We start from the raw sequence: 16,128 nt of genomic DNA, 5'->3' as shown, positions 1-16,128 counted from the left end.
ACGCACACACACATCTGCTCAGGCTTTGAGGAGAGGAGGACTCGGGGATCTCCTCTGGTGACCAGCCCACATTCTCACTGGCTGCCCCCTTGCATGGTACTTGTAGACAGGAAGCAGAGGGAATTGCTGAGTTGTTTGTGCCCTGCAAAATTTGAGAAAGGCAGTTCAGGGAGGCCCCCTGTGTTGTGGGGTCTGAGGAGGGTGAGTGTCCTGGAGAGGGGGGGTTCACAGGGGTTGTTAATATGTTGCTGGAGCAGCAGCTTACCCACCACAACCTCTTAAACCAGTCACGAGTAATCGTGAGGATCCTGCTATGGTGATCCAAGTAAACTTCTGGGTACTTAACAAAAATCCCTGCTTTGTAAACAGAAAGCTTATTTTTACTCATTACTTCCTCTCTAACAAATATCTAATACTTCCCAGAAGTGGCCTTTAGCAATTCTGGATCTTAGAATAGTGGACTGGTTCTGCCTGGCCAAAATAGCAACATTTTGAATCCAGAGAAACTAGTATATGAGGTGAGCTCCTTTTGAGCCTTCGTGGCAGCCAGCAGGACTTGTGTAAAGTTTAAACAGCAGCTCACCAGGGTTTTGACTATAGCTTGGTAGTTTTTAACCAACTGGGACCCTTGTTTATTTCAGCATCTGTTCAGTGAATGGACGGTCCTGAGATTGCAACAGCCCCAGACACTAAATTTAGGACATCTCACCATTATCAGCTAGTACCTATGGGACAGAAATTGCTTGTGAGGAATCGTCAAGGGAAGTTTACAAAATTATTAGCAGGTACAGAGTACAGATACAGTAGGACCATGAAATGTCTTTGTCATTTTTGCACCTGAAGTGATAGCAGCGAGGTTGACCTGCTTCCAGTTGATCCTTTTCACAGTATCGCTCTACCAGATGGACGTGCCCTGCCTGCCAGCATTAGTGACTCCCGTTAGAAGCAGAGGTGCTGGGGGCCTGTGAGAGGGCAGCAGGGATGTGCCTCCAGGCTCCACGGGCCTCATTGAACTGTGCCCTTGCACAGCCTCTTCCCTTGTGTCCCTGGTGTCCTCGTTCACTGCCTGCTGCTGAGCCCGACTGCAGTACCATTACTGCCAGAATGAGACCTGGGCTTCAGTGGCAGGAAAATGTGTTGTCAGAAGAAAAATACTTTGAAAATAGAGACGTAGTCCGACTATAGCTGACCTAGGGGAATACTAGAATTTTATGCAGGGTTCAGAGCATTTCTAAGCTATGAATAATTAATGCACATCTGACAGATTATACTGGCATTATACTTAAAATACTAGAAAACAACAGAATGTGAGTTTTCCATGTGAATGCTGCATCCCATTTTGGGTGCATAGGGTTCCTATCCACAAAAACTCAAGGACAGAGATCCATAGGTTTGCATTATAAATGGCATCATTTCTTATCAGTAGTTTTTCAGTAGTCCTCTCAACCCAGAGCCTCTAACTGTGCCATTGCATTCTGAATTATAGGTGTGATGAATCAAGGAGTGGCCCCTATGGTGGGGACTCCAGCACAAGGCGGAAGTCCGTACGGACAGCAGGTAAGCCTCTCAGTTGGATTTTCTAGGACTCGACAGAATTCAAGTTACGCTCTTTCTCAGAGCACGTGCCAAGTGTTTTTTTTTCCCCTCACCATGTGCTCTGTGCTCTTTCAGGTAGGAGTTTTGGGGCCTCCAGGGCAGCAGGCACCACCTCCGTATCCTGGCCCACATCCAGCCGGCCCCCCTGTCATACAGCAGCCAACAACGCCCATGTTTGTGGCTCCCCCACCGAAGACACAACGGCTTCTCCACTCAGAGGCCTACCTGAAATACATTGAAGGACTCAGTGCTGAGTCCAACAGCATTAGCAAGTGGGACCAAACCCTGGCAGGTAAGGAGTCCTTCTCAACAAGCCTTTGTGAAATCTCACTGCTATTGGCATTATATTGTGGGATAGATACCCACTTTTCTCAGAGAGGTAAAATAAATTCTGTATTTAATAGAAGGGTTTGAAGCTTTTTTGTATATTGACATCACACACTGAAAGTGGTGGTGTTTTTGTTGAATTTCTAAGTTTTGTCGTAAACATCACTGCTATCTTTTAAGTATATTCTGAATTTTTTTCAGTTCTTTTTTAGGCATTTCGACATTAATATAGATGCATTTGGGTAAATTAAAAATTCCTTCAGTTCAGGGGCACCTGGGTGGCTTAGCCGGTTAAGCGTCTGCCTTCAGCTCAGGTCATGATCCCAGGGTCCTGGGATAGAGCCCCACATCAGGCTCCCTGCTCAGCGGAGAGTCTGCTTCTCCCTCTCCCTCTGCCTGCCGCGCCCCCTGCTTGTGCTCGCTCTCTCTCTCTCTCTCTCTCTCTCTCTCTGTCAAATAAATAAAATCTTAAAAAAAAATTCTTTCAGTTCAACTTTTAAAAAAGAAAAAAATATTGGAAAACCTGTTTCAGTTAACCTGTTGAGTTACTTATTTAGTTCAGTGGTCTTAATGTGTTTTCAGTACATACTAAAATAACTTGGCTGGGGGCTCTGGGTGGCTCAGTTGGTTAAGTGTCTGACTCTTAATTTCAGCTCAGGTCATGATCTCCAGGTCGTGAGATCGAACCCCGAGTCAGGCTTCACGCTGGGTGATGCACCTAGCACTTTAAGATTCTTTCTCCCTCGGGGCACCTGGGTGGCTCAGTTGGTTAAACCGCTGCCTTCAGCTCAGGCCATGATCCCAGGGTCCTGGGATCGAGCCCCACATCGGGCTCCCTGCTCATGCAGGAAGCCTGCTTCTCCCTCTGCCTGCCGCTCCCCCTGCTTGTGCTCGCTCTCTCTCGCTCTCGCTCTCTCTCTCGCTCTCTCTCTCGCTCTCTCTGTGTGTCAAATAAATAAATAAAATCTTTAAAAAAAAAAAAAAAAAAGATTCTTTCTCCCTCTGCCCCTCCTCCCTATAAAATTAAATTAAATTAAATTAAAATAAAATAACTTGGCTGCTTTCTGGAAAGAAAGGTACAAGTTCCTACTCATCATTCTTCATTTCTTCTTCTTTTTTTTTTTTTCTTTTAGATTTTATTATTTATTTATTTAAAGAGTGCCAGAGTGCAGGAGCAGGGGGAGGGGCAGAGGGAGAGGGAGAAAATCTCAAGCAGACTCTAAGCTGAGTGCAGGGCCCCATGTGGGGCTCGATCTCACAACCCTGAGATCATCACCCATGAGATCATGACCTGAGCTAAAAATCAAGTGTTGGATGCTTAACCAACTGAGCCATCCAGGTGCCTCTCATTCTTCATTTCTAAACCAAATTTGATCATTTGATTTCTTTCAGAATAATAGGTATGTTTTCCCTTTCCTCACATTTTCCTTTTTAGCAACCTTTGTTAACACTGAAGAAATTAGTAATTTTCTTTAAAGATTTATTTATTTATTTGAGAGAGAGCAGTGGGGAGGGGCAGAGGGGAGAGCGAGAGTCTTAAGCAGACTCCACACTGAGCTTGGAGCCCAGTGTGGGGCTGGATTCCGTGATCCTGCGACCATGACTTGAGTCGAAACCAAGAGTTGGGTGATTAAACCGACTGCACCACCCAGGCGCCCCTGAAGAAATTATTAATCATCAGGACTGCCTGCAACACAGTATTAGTGATCAGATCTTTAGGTGTTTGTGCAACTCTTATGTTCCCATTCATAGAGAATTATGTTATATTGTGCAGCTCTTTTGTTAAGTCATTATTATAAATTAGAAAATTTCTGGGGCGCCTGGGTGGCTCAGTCATTAAGCATCTGCCTTCGACTCAGGTCATGATCCCAGGGTCCTGAGATCGAGCCCCACATCAGGCTCCCTGCTCAGCAGGAAGCCTGCTTCTCCCTCTCCCACTCCCCCTGCTTGTGTTCCCTCTCTCACTGTGTCTCTGTCAAATAAATAAAATCTTAAAAAAAAAAAAAAGTTTCTAAAATACAAAGCATGAAACAAGACATCCTTAGCTAGGTAGCCTCATACCTAAGTGCATAGTTTTTTAAAAACAAAGATGCCTAATAAAATAAAAGACATTTGCTTGGAAATACTCTGCAGAGTTAAAATTCATAATACTTAATAAATAATAAATGTTATATGCTAGTCAGACCTTAGGTCTGAGGGGGAAATTGTTACCTTAAAATTCCTACTTTTATTTCTCGTGTGTGCATTTTAATTTTCAGCTCGAAGACGCGATGTCCATTTGTCAAAGGAACAGGAGAGTCGCCTCCCCTCTCACTGGCTGAAAAGTAAAGGGGCCCACACCACCATGGCAGATGCCCTCTGGCGCCTTCGGGATTTGATGCTCCGAGACACCCTCAACATTCGCCAAGCATACAATCTAGAAAACCTTTAATCACATCAATTACGTTTCTTTTATAGAAGCATAAAGAGTTTTGTGGAACAGTAGCCATTTTAGTTACTGGGGGCGGGGGGAGGAACAAAGGATGGTAATTTTTATTGCATTTTACTGTACATCACAAGGCCATTTTTATATAAGGACACTTTTAATAAGCTATTTCAATTTGTTTTTGTTATATTAAGTTGACTTTATCAAATACACAGAGATTTTTTTGCATATGTTTCCTTCGTTTAAAACCAGTTTCATAATTGGTTGTATATGTAGACTTGGAGTTTTATCTTTTTACTTGTTGCCATGGAACTGAAACCATCAAAGGTTTTGTCTTGGCTTGGGATTTTGGTTTTTGGTTTTTGGTTTTGTTTTTTTATAAAAGAACAAACAAAATGAAAAAAATATACACACGCGTGTGCGCACGAGAGTTTACAGATTAGTTTAAGTTGACAATTAAATGTGAAGTTGGTCCTAGTTTACATCTTACAGAGGGGAGTGCACTGGTGTCTGCTTCATGTACCTGAGTATCTTGAGCCACTTCAGCAAAAGCTGTTTTGTACAGGTGAAGTGAAAGGTTGTTATTTCAGGTTACAGGTGTTTGGCAGACCTGGCACATTTGCTCTGTTAACTCAAGAGACTTGCTCCAGAAATCTGAAGTCAGTGCTGTGCATCCTTCTGAAGCTGGTGCGTCTCTCAGACACCTGGACAGGGAGAGCACAGTTTCTTGTGCTGTTAGTCATCTATGGTGTCAGGTATTTTTGCAGAACATGTGCACAACCCTGAATTACCTTTAGTCTTGGCAGGTAAGTTTAAGGGTACTTTTGATCTATTTATATTGAATTCACAATTTATGCCTATACTTGTTGGATGATTTAAAATTTTAAATCTCTTACATGGAAAAAGATTGAAGTTCACCTTGAAGAAAGCATTGAGGTGTGTGCATGGAGGTGATTTATTTTTTAAACCTAACACCTAACCTAACATAGGGAAGGGAGTGCATAGCCAGATATGAGCTGTGTCAGAAGCATAATTGTAAAAAAGGGTAGATTGTCTACATATGCAAGTATGTTTTCGTATCTATTTCCTCACCAGATGTGGCATTTTTTTCCTTCTCTAAGTTTCAGCGTTGTAATTCTCAACCAGAAATTTGAGGCTTTCTAAAATGTTTTTTAAATTTAATTTGTGCTTTTGAATTTCAGGAGAAAGTAATTATAATCTAAGAAAATACTCACTTAAAAAGACCATTATGGATTCCAAACACTTGGGGTTGACCCTTTCTCTTTCATATGAGCCTCGAATGAACATCTGGAGGCAGCGTATGATGCGCAGACAGGTAGAAAAGCACCACACCTGGATTCCACTCGGTTTTTGAAACCCGTTTTTTTGTAACAAGATTGTTGCCATTTTGGTGGAGCTTCCCTTGCTGTTGTTAAATTGAGAGAGTGACTCTCACGGGATACTTTTTTCTTTTAATCTGGTATGAATCAATACCTGGATATTTAATTGCCATTCTTTCTAAATCATGGGGACAAAAGTGTGTAAAATGGAAACAAGTCTCTTGTATTCTAGATACTTTAAATACAGGAGGCCCTTGTAACTTAATTGCCTATAGTCAACCACTGGATCTCAGTTTGCATCAAGTATTTTAAATGATTCTGAATTTTAAAAAATGTATTGCAGTAGTATGTCAGTACCTTATTGTTAAACTGAATCAGATAAAGAAATCTTCAGTTCCTAGTTATTTGGGCCATTGAATCATCATGGACTGTATAATACAATCAGATTATTTTATTTCTAGACATTCTTGAATTACACCAAAGAACCTGAAATCTAATTTTGGTTAAGTTATTTATTTATTTCATGCACCCATTTTATTTCCCTTTTTAAGGTCTGGATGAGACTTCTTTGGGAAGCTTCTAAAAACTCTTCACTGTGGGCTAGGTGGGGCATTAGAACCCAGGGCACTCCTCCTCCGGGCTCCTTCCCAGTGTCTAGAGGTGCTGTAGAAACCATAGATCCAGCCAGGGGCTTCCCTAAGGCAGTGCAGAGCCGGGCCAGGGGGCCAGTAGGCAGGCCCTAATTAAGTTTAAAAAAAAAAAAAAAATCTATGTATTTATTTTAGAATCATGTCTTTCTGTATATTAACTTGGAGAATGTCAGTTAATATTTAGGATATAAGATTTGAGGTCAGCCATTTTCCAAAAAAGATAAGCCAAAAAAAATTTTTTCTAATGTCCTGACTTAAGAAAGTACAAGTGAACTATATGTCTTTTTTTTTTCCCCATGAGTTTTAGGAACTAGTGATACGGCTTAGAAAGTTTAATGGCCTAAATGTTTTCAAAATGTAAGTTCATGTGGAAAAGAACTTTATTTGGGGGAAAACCTATAGGTTTAAAATAGTATGTCAGCCAACTGATTTAAAAGGCCTTTGAACTGCTTTGTTTTTGAACCCACCTTTGTCTTCCTATGAGGAAGAACTGAAAGAGGGGACACTTCTTTGTGTGAAATCTCAAACTGGTGTTGTTGGCTTCTGAGCTTGAACCTTTTCAGACCTAATTAAAACTTGGTTTATTCTAATTTCTGTATCAAAGGAGGTTTAAGTGGTAACTAGTCTTATAACATGTATGTATCATATGTTTGTTCATTTAAAACTTTTTAATCCAAATAAAAATGGAGTTTGCAAAGTGATTTGGATTAACCAGGTTTGGTTGTTCTGTTTAAGCTCGTGTCAGATGTTAGGTTCAAGCAGAGTTAATTCCTGCAAGCCTTGATTCTATGCTGACAGGGATATATAGCTGCCAGTTTAAGGGAACAAAGCTCCTCGGGTGGAGGCAAAAGTCAGTGAGCAGACCCTGGTTCAGGGCTCAGGCTACATTAGTACCGGCTGAATGCAGTCACACTGCAGCTGGACATGCCCCACGAGGAGCCTCTCAGGCAGGCATTCAGGGAATTCCTAACATGTCCTCATCGTGGGTGGAAATACGGTTGAAATTAAAATTGTAGAGTTACTGATGGTGGAAGGTAAGGAAAGCATGTCTTGTATCATAAAGCTGTGTAAGCCCTTTCAAACAGCTGTCTGTGGCCAGAGGAGACCAGTGACCCAGGTATGTCTTTAACATGCTTATAAGCTCCTAAAGACATGACCACACTTTTAATAGAAGTGTTGGTAAAATCAACCAACTGTTTTCCTCTAATATCACTTTGCAAATCCCTGTGGCTCTGTACCCCTAAGGGTTTAGGGCTGTACTGCCATCTGTGCTCACGAGCGTATTTGGAATAATCATTGATGAATAGTTAAACATTCCCACTGAACACTGTGAGCAAACAAATACTGCTGAGTGTTACTCTGTTCCTTTTTAGTGTGGAAGTGTGCTAGATCAGCTGAGTGAAAGTTCAGAACTGAACAAATTAATAGACTTCTTCTACCCCCAGAATAGATGTGGCATTGATATCTTGTGGGTTGCACATAAATGTGACAAGAAATTCCAAATTTAATGCACATGTGTAAAGAGTACGAACTGATACTGTACTGCTTTTCTAGGAGAGAATTGCTTTGAAAAACACCATGGCCCAAATGTGGGGTAACTTGGTGTGAAAAATTCAGACTTAAAAAGGGAGAGGGAGATCAATGTGTTTAAGTTATAACAGCTGAGATTTAGGCAAGACTTCCAGAATAGAGGACAACCCTCTTGGGTCCCCTCCCTCCCCAGGAGCTTTGTACTGTCACTTTGCTGTCACTCAATAAACCATGCTTTGCTGCCAAAAAAAATTAAAAAATAAAAAGACTTCCAGAATAGGACTGTTACACGGATCAAGATAGTAGCCCTTATTTATTGAGAATTTACTGTGTACCTAAGTAACTTTCCCTATCAGTTCATTTGATAAAGTGAACCTCCAAAGCCCACATTTTACCCATCACCATAGTGGAAGTAAATTTCAAGCAATAAATGCTAATTCAATTTTTGTCATTCTAGAAGTACGGTTTTTAAAATACATGTTATTAAATGTTTTGCCTTGTAGTTTACACTAGGAGGCACTGCAGTTCTGTAATCAGCATGTAAGAGCATTGCTCTTTACATTATTAAAGTCCCCTTAGTAGTTCCTGTGTTTAGTAAGTCAGGTAGAGTCATATTCTCTACTAGGAGGGTTAAAATTTGTTTTGAGGCAAAGTTAAAAAGCTTTCACCTCAGTTAACAAAGGTTAGTTTTTACTCTCTAGCATCCAAACTAATGTGCTCTGAAAGTATCTTCAATTTAATGCAGTAATTGCTTTGCCAGTCTCCTTGCCTTGAAGTGAGACATTTCTTATCTTCAAAGTTTTGTTGTCCTTCAGTAAATGAGCGCTCTGATACATACTTAAAAAAAAAAAAAGAAGAAAACTCTAAGGAAGGTTAAACATGAATTTGTAGCGGGTGATTCTCTCTGGGGTGCAGACAGGGAGGTGGGCCAGGGGGGACCCACAGCAGACACAGAAGTTAGCTGACGGTTTTATTAGTATTTACAACTTAACTTTGAAAAAGGTGTGTAAGTTACATAGTCTCCCTATATAGCAATATAGATATCAACTAAAACTGGGGTGGGGGAAACATGGAATAAGGCCATATAACTGGGAGAATCCTACAACAATTTAATTCCTTATGCTGCAGTCTAACCACTAAAATGCCTATGAGGTTAGGTTCATCAGGAACTCTCTAGGCACACAGGTGCACAGGAGAACCTCCTTCCTCTCCCTGGTGCTGTGGGTCATCCCTGGTCTTCACACTCAAGCCATCTCTGAGCAGTGTGACTCTCAGCTGGTGCAGGTAGTGCTTAAAGGAGAGTAGTCAGTGGCTCGCTGTTTATACTGAATTGGTTCTAACATCAGTGAACTAACTTAAATTAGAAAAAAATCCTAGAAAAACTTGGAACATATGTTTGTGGCAGAGATCTTTTAACTTGAGAATACCCTGTGGCCTTAAGCATCTGCTTCTGTATATTCATGAGCAAGTGTTAGAAAGCGTTTTGAAACTAGCCTTCTTTAATACAGAGATATGTTCTTGATTAAATAGATGTTGGATGTAGTTACCAAGCATGGATTAAAAGAAGAAAAAAATGGATAAAGCCTTTGTTTTTTCTATCAGCTGACCCAAACTTACTGTGGGTCAAATTACAAAATCTCTCTGAACCTCTAACTTAGCTGAAGTCTGTGGTGGTTTTATGGTTTTGCTTTTCAGTGTGAAGGTTCATTTTCTTAGGGAAGCAGCAGTGTCTTTATCTTTAGCAGCTGGATGAAAACACATCTTCCTCACAGAGGGGTGTGAAGCCTGTCCCCTCTGGAGTTCTCGTGGAGGTCCAGCCCTTGTATGTTAGGGACAGGCAAAGGAAGGGGTTATTTCTGTTCACAAGAGCACCTGACCGGGGTAACGTGTGGTCAGGAATTCCCACCACCCTCGCAAAATGGTAACAGACTGGTAGCTGGCAGAAATGTAATCTGCATAATTATCCTGGTTTAAATAATCTTGTAAGAGATCTTACTTTTACGTCCATGATTAAATCTGAATTCTGAGAAAAGGAAATTAAGGTTATCAGTTTGTTGCCTGAAACAAAAGACTTCACAAACAATTCAGACTGTACTAAAAAAGCATCCTGCTTGATCCTTGAATTGTTTAAGAAATATTTCATAGAATAGATTCAGTGGACAGGTGTTTCAGGAGGAAATAGTTTTTCCATAAGTGCTGTCCAACAGTGACTTGGGAAGTATTGAAGCAGACAGGAAAACTATAAAAATTTCTTTGTAAAGGCAGTTCTGAAATAAGAACAAGAGATCTGAAAAGTACATTTTCAGAGGAGTTGAAACCAGTAGTGAAATTTCATATTCACTTTATTGACGGCTGAAGTTCAGTCTCTGATGCATTTTCCAGCCTTCTCTGATACTGTCGTTCTGAGGCTTTTCTACGGTAGACATCATCTGTGTCAAAAAAAATTTTACTTAAGACTTTGAAGAAACAGGAATTAAAGGTACTCAGATCTGACTAATTTAACCAACAGTCTAGGTCTGTCAGCTATTTCTGAATCTCATTTTTAACAACGCCAAAATAAACTTCATTTAAAACAAAACTTGGGGGCGCCTGGGTGGCTCAGTCAGTTAAGCGGCTGCCTTCGGCTCAGGTCATGATCCCAGGGTCCTGGCGGTTCGAGTCCCAACATCCGGCTCCTTGCTCAGTGGGGAGCCTGCTTCTCCCTCTGCCTGCCGCTCCCCCTGCTTGTGCTCGCTCTCTCTCTCTCTCTCTGACAAATAAATAAAATCTTTAAAAATAACGAGTTAAATGAGGACTATGTTAATGCAGTTCCGGACTTCAATAGCATGGTAAGAGTCCGTATCTTCAAAGATAGGATCATGTCCTAGCACACCTCTTAGCAATGTTTTATGACTTTCCTTACTTCCTTCCCTGCCCGCCCCCCCCCCAATGGCTATTTTCTCTGAAATCATCCTTAACTGAAGTGCCTCAAAGGCACTTCTTGCCCTTAGGCTCTCTGCGGCTCCCTCACCCACACCCAGGAACTCAAGAGTAGGGAGGTGAGGTCAGTTGCCTTGGTCTCTGCTGCTGCTTTTCCACACCGCTGATTCTGCACCCTCTTCCTTTGCGGCGTTTGCCATTTGCCACAGTATTCTCTGCATGGGCACCTGCCCTCTATTCCCCTTCAATCACTGAAAACACTGGCATCTAGCTCAGGCTCCTTGACCTGTCCCGTGCCATCTTCCCAGGCAACATCACCCACCATGTGGATGAAGCACTAGCCCCCTTCACCTCCTTGACTTCTCCAGTCAACTTCTGCCATCTACTTGCAGTGCTCTCTGAAGTAATAAATTCATCCTGCCCTGACCACAACCTCTACTACCTTTCTAGTCATTCTGTCCTTGGACCTCTGTTAACTTCTTCCCCAGGCACTTGGCCCCTGAATACCGCCTCAGCCCCATCTTGTTCTGTCTTCCTGCTCAAACCAGCTGCAATTCCCTATCAACATCAACTTCTTGACACACCTTCAAAACCCCAACTACAGATTCATCCAACTGCCCTCCTCCATCCCTCACTCTGCTTGCTTTGCAGTGTGGGGCCAACTAATGCATTTAACTGGGCCCACTGTGATGCCTAACAATCCTGTTTCCTCAGTCATAACCCTGACCCTTCTTCACTTACCCCCAGATAGCCATGAACTTTGGTCACACAGATCAGTCATCAACAAAGAACTATTCCAGCTAACTTCCAAGGGCTACTCCTATGGCCCTGCTCTGATCCCAACCTCTCCTACCTTCCAAAGAACCAGTTATCTGTGGCCTCTCTCCACTACCCTTTCCTGACCAGCATCTTTGTATCTTCAAGTCTCTCCTGGTGGGGAGGAGGGCTGACCTCCCATTCTCATAGACTTCCTGGACCTCCCCGTCTTCTGTGATAAACCCTCCTGGTTTCCCTCCTTGCCTCTCTGGTCACTCCCAATCACGCTTAAAATGTTGGGATTTGACACTGACTTTTATCACAATCTGCTTTCAAATGACCCACAAACCCAGATCCATGGCCCAGACCTGCCTCCTGAGCTTCAGATCTGTATAACCATCTCTACCTTAGCATGTCCAAAACAGAGTCCGGACTATCCTGCCAGTGTCCCTGCTGCACCACACCCAACTGTCCTACCAGAAGCCTCCACTCCTCATCTCCTGAGTCCACTCAATGACCAGGCCCTGTCAGTACCACCTCCTGGGTGTCTCTCAACTCCACTTCTTGGCATCCCATCTGTCCCTACCCACCCAGGCTACCGTCTCAGACCTGAACAACCACACAGCCTAAGTATTCTCGCCTCCTCTCCACAAGAAGCCATTCTCATGTGTTAATCCACTGCCAATTAAAACCCTTCAATCCTTTGGGTACATTCTTGGTTCTCCAGTCCTTCTGTGGCCCTGCCCAGGCACATTTCTAACCACTTCATCCCTCACTCTGCTTACCTGCAGTCCCTCCAACACAGTAAACATCCACACCATGGCCCCATGTCTGCTTTTACCACTAGCATGAGACACTTTCAACTCCACTAACATTCCCCTCATCGGACTGACCTACTCCATCTTCAGGTCCCACCTGACATGGTAACTCCTGGATGACTTCCCTGTACCATCTGATCCAATTGAGGTACCCCCACCCAAGACTACCATTGTCCCCGCCCCCCCCCCACACACACACTTCCCCTCACAGCACTGATCACAATAGTAACTGTCTTTATGTTGGGTCTCTGCCATTAGAGCTCTCTGGAGTGGGGGACTCTCTGCCTTGTTCATTATATACTCTCATGGGTGCTCATTAAATACTGATGAATGGATAAACAAAAGGATTAAATATCTTTGGAAAACACTAATGTAACAATGCTTTTAAAATAAAGGTGGGTGGGGGGCGCCTGGGTGGCTCAGTCACTGGGTGGCTCAGTCAGTTAAGCATCTTCAGCTCAGGTCATGATCCCAAAGTCCTGGGATCAAGCCCCGCAAACAGTTCCCTGTTCGGTGGGGAGCCTGCTTTTTTTTTTTTTTTTAAAGATTTTATTTATTTATTGGACAGAGAGAGACAGCGAGAGCAGGAACACAAGCAGGGGGAGTGGGAGAGGGAGAAGCAGGCCTCCTGCTGAGCAGGGAGCCCGATGTGGGACTCGATCCCAGGACCCTGGGATCATGACCTGAGCCGAAGGCAGACGCTTAACGACTGAGCCACCCAGGCGCCCTGCTTCTCCCTCTGCCTTTGCCCCTGCTTGTGTTCCCTCTCTCAAATAAAATCTTAAAAAAAATAAAATAAGGGTTGGCGGGCGCCTGGCTGGCTCAGTCAGTGGAGCATGCAGCTCTTGATCACAGGGTTGTGGGTTTGAGCCCCATGTTGAGTGTGGAGATTATTTAAAAATAAAGTCTTTTTAAAAGAATTTTTTTTTTTTTACATAAGGGTTGGCAATTCGCAAGTAATACATGTTTCTAGAGAGGGATAAAGCAGAAAGGACCTAGGGGGTGGTAAAGTCTTTCCAGAAGGGGAACTGGGCCTTTCCAGAGCTAGTGTTCCACGAAGCAGAGCCAGGCATTCTTTCCACGGTGCTGGGCCCTGGTGCCAAGGGCTCTGCCCGGCAAAGACAATGGCAATTAGGCCAGGCAGACCGGCTCCTTCCGGGGTTTGGACTGAAGAATCCAGAAGAGGGCTGGCCAATTAGCAGGAGTTTCCATGAATCTTCAGGATCCCACTCCCTTCTACGGTGCCGTGAGCAAGTCTGTTCCTTAGGACCAAACGTCACCGGCCCGCAGGGACAAGGGGCAGGCTTGCCAGAAGAGCGGCCAGCGTGGAGTCACGTGCTCTCCCCTGAGAGTGCAGGGAAGGCCTCAAGGTTGGACGCCAATGTGCCTTTGTCGCCCCGCTTACAAGAGGGCCCGGGCCGCGAACGGAACCGTACTTGCCCTTCCGACCACGGTAAAGGCAGCTCAGCGATCTGAGTGGAATGGGCGGTCTGCAACCTAAGACTGTCCCCCAGGAAAACGGGTCCCTAGCCGCCTCCTGCCTTCCTGAAATGAGACGGACGCTGCTGTACCCCCACTTACAGAAGGTCTCCTGGCCCACACGCAGTTTAATCATGATCCACTCCAACGTTCCTCCCAGGACAAAAAAAAAGGGCAGGAACCTGTAGACGCCGAATCGCTGCTTCCCGGGCACCCGCTGCAGGACCCGCTTCACCTGGGCCCTGGAAAACATGCCCGACTCAGGTCGTGGAGAGGGGTACGGCGGCACCGGGAGCGACTGGAGCGCCCAGCTACACACGAGCCCGAAGGGCTGGTTGCAGGGCTGCCCCAGGCCCGCTGTAACCAAACCGGTGCTGAACTGAAGGAGCCGAGCGCTGAGCCCCCCACCCAGAACCTGGGCGACTCCACCAATCAGACTGCCGTGGGGCGCGCGGACCCGCCAATCCGAATGCGGCGGAACGCGCGTGCTCCGTGAGGTCAAGCCAAGCCGGAGGGACCTGGCGCAGGCGCCTCGGCTCTGAAGGCGGGGCGGCCCGAGGGGGCGGGGCCGGGCCGACGCCACGTGGGAGGCCCCGCCCCGGCCTCCCCTTTGCAAGCCAGCGCTTGGAGTTGGCGGCGGCACCCCCTACTCTGCCACCGCCATCTTTTTTCTTAAAGTCCTGCTAGAAGTGATGATCCTCTCTGATGGACTAAACGTGTACCACACTTTAAAATGCAATTATGCAATGCTTTGCATTTATTTCGGGGTCATGACTCATGACTAGAATTCTAAAAATAACAATTTGATATGCATTCTTGAAAGCTGAACTTTATTACAACAAAAGTCCAAGCAATCACCTTGTGACAAACAACCCTGATATTAATAAAAGCTATCCTGTATGGGGCACTTACCGTTATGCAGGGACTTGTAGGTCCTTTTTATGCATCACCTCCTTATTCACAATAATCACAGAAGAGCAGAGCAGCTCAAGAGCATGGGCTTTGTCAAACCACAAAATGGGGGCCTTTCTTTGATGCGAGGATTTAGAGGTAATACAAATAAAGCACTTAACACAATGCTCGGAGCATAGTAACTGATCAATTACCATTAGCTAAAATAGGATGATGATGGTGGTGATGGTGATTTATTGGGTGCCAGCTCTTTACATGTATTCTAGAACCTAGGGACACTCCCCTCTATTTACATCATCCCCTTTCATGGATGGGAAACTGAGAAGTTAAGATTGATTGAGCCAGGTAGAAGCACCAGAGCCTTCATTCACTCTCGCTGAGTTCCTGTGCTTGCTGTAAAGGACTGCCACTCATTACCTAAGGCTAAAAGAACGGGGGCCTATCTTTGAGAAAGGAGACAACTATTACACAATCTAGGAACATCAAACGAAAACTTAAAAGTCAATGAAAAAGTTTGGTGATGTGAACACAAAATATACAAAAGTATGCTAGAGAAGAGAAAGAGAGCAAGCATTGTCCCTGGCAAGGGTCACAGAGTCGAGCTGAGAGCAGCAGGCCCAGAGCTGCTTCCTGGATCACCTGCCTTCTCCTGGGGCCTACCCTACCCAGCTCGGTGCACACTGGCTTGGAGCTCACTCCAGTTTCTCTTGGTGGCTCTGGGAGCCTGTCACCGCGGGGTACCCATCTCCCGCCCTGAGGAGGCTTACTTTAGACAGGTCCCCAACGCCCTCCTAGCTCAGTTTTGGGATCCCATGGGCCTACCCTTCCGCCTCTATCCCGCCCCAGCTCCTGGCCCAGGATCTGACCCACCCTATGTAGGTTCTCAGCCAGGGTCCAGTGGATATTCAAATAGAGGAGCACCCCGAGGAAACAGAGTGTACAGCTATCCAGCTCCCACCGACAGGGCACACCGGTGCTAAGTTGGCCTCCTCAGAGCCTAGTGTACGGCCTGGTACGCATGCGGACTCAGGAAACAGATCTGCGTAGAAGAAACACAGGTGGCGAGTGGTTGCAAGCAGGGATGCAGAATTTTGATGGAAAGTCTGGAGACATTGCTAGAAGAGACCGCGGCATCTCAAAGGGGGCCCTGTGCGGGAAAGCGGAGAATGGGGTCGGTGAGGCCATTTGCTGAGGTCAGAACGATAAGGCAGGTGCAGTGATTCCGGGCCCACAACTCTGCAGCGCACCGCCCGGTCGTCCTTCTCCGAGTTAAAAGGGGTCACCTGCGTAAGGTACAGAGAGGGGCAAGGAAGGGCTGCTTCAGCGGGCGTCGGCGGCGCTGCGGGTCCCGGGGTCTCACCGGCGTGGGGCTGGCA

At 45.0% G+C, this 16,128-nt stretch overlaps 2 protein-coding genes across 19 annotated transcripts in view; one reads left to right on the top strand and one right to left on the bottom strand.

Moving 5' to 3' along the window:
• The window catches only part of PBRM1 (polybromo 1), a 113,217-nt gene extending 106,178 nt beyond the window's left edge, over positions 1-7,039 (top strand). For all 18 annotated transcript variants that reach the window (XM_073901328.1, XM_073901342.1, XM_073901325.1 and 15 more), the window contains 3 exons: positions 1,487-1,557; positions 1,672-1,888; positions 4,182-7,039. In XM_073901328.1, coding sequence (XP_073757429.1) covers positions 1,487-1,557; positions 1,672-1,888; positions 4,182-4,354 — 461 coding nt within the window. In that variant the 3' untranslated portion in view covers positions 4,355-7,039. The remainder of the gene's footprint in view (positions 1-1,486; positions 1,558-1,671; positions 1,889-4,181) is intronic.
• Positions 7,040-10,192: 3,153 nt separating this feature from the next.
• UQCC5 (ubiquinol-cytochrome c reductase complex assembly factor 5) lies at positions 10,193-14,292 on the bottom strand. Its single transcript, XM_025885139.2, has 2 exons — positions 13,943-14,292; positions 10,193-10,297 (listed from the first exon to the last, which is right to left on the bottom strand). Exons 1-2 carry the CDS (start codon positions 14,091-14,093, stop codon positions 10,206-10,208), a joined length of 243 nt encoding a protein of 80 aa, XP_025740924.1. The 5' UTR covers positions 14,094-14,292; the 3' UTR covers positions 10,193-10,205.
• Between the last annotated feature and the right edge of the window lie 1,836 nt (positions 14,293-16,128).

This window comes from Callorhinus ursinus, unplaced genomic scaffold, assembly GCF_003265705.2.
Source record: "Callorhinus ursinus isolate GAN/ISIS: 27379988/994484 unplaced genomic scaffold, GSC_fseal_2.0 scaffold15, whole genome shotgun sequence".
NCBI lineage: Eukaryota > Metazoa > Chordata > Mammalia > Carnivora > Otariidae > Callorhinus > Callorhinus ursinus.
The sequence above is the reverse complement of the archived record's forward strand: the minus strand, read 5'-3'. Positions and strand labels throughout refer to the sequence as shown.

Coding starts and splice junctions, on each gene's coding strand:
- UQCC5 (XM_025885139.2), bottom strand. CDS start 14,093: ATGTTTTCCAGGGCCCAGGTGAAGCGGGTCCTGCAGCGGGTGCCCGGG. Junction 10,298..13,942: donor TGTGGGCCAGGAGACCTTCT/GTAAGTGGGGGT, acceptor TTTTTGACACAG/ATGATGTCTACCGTAGAAAA.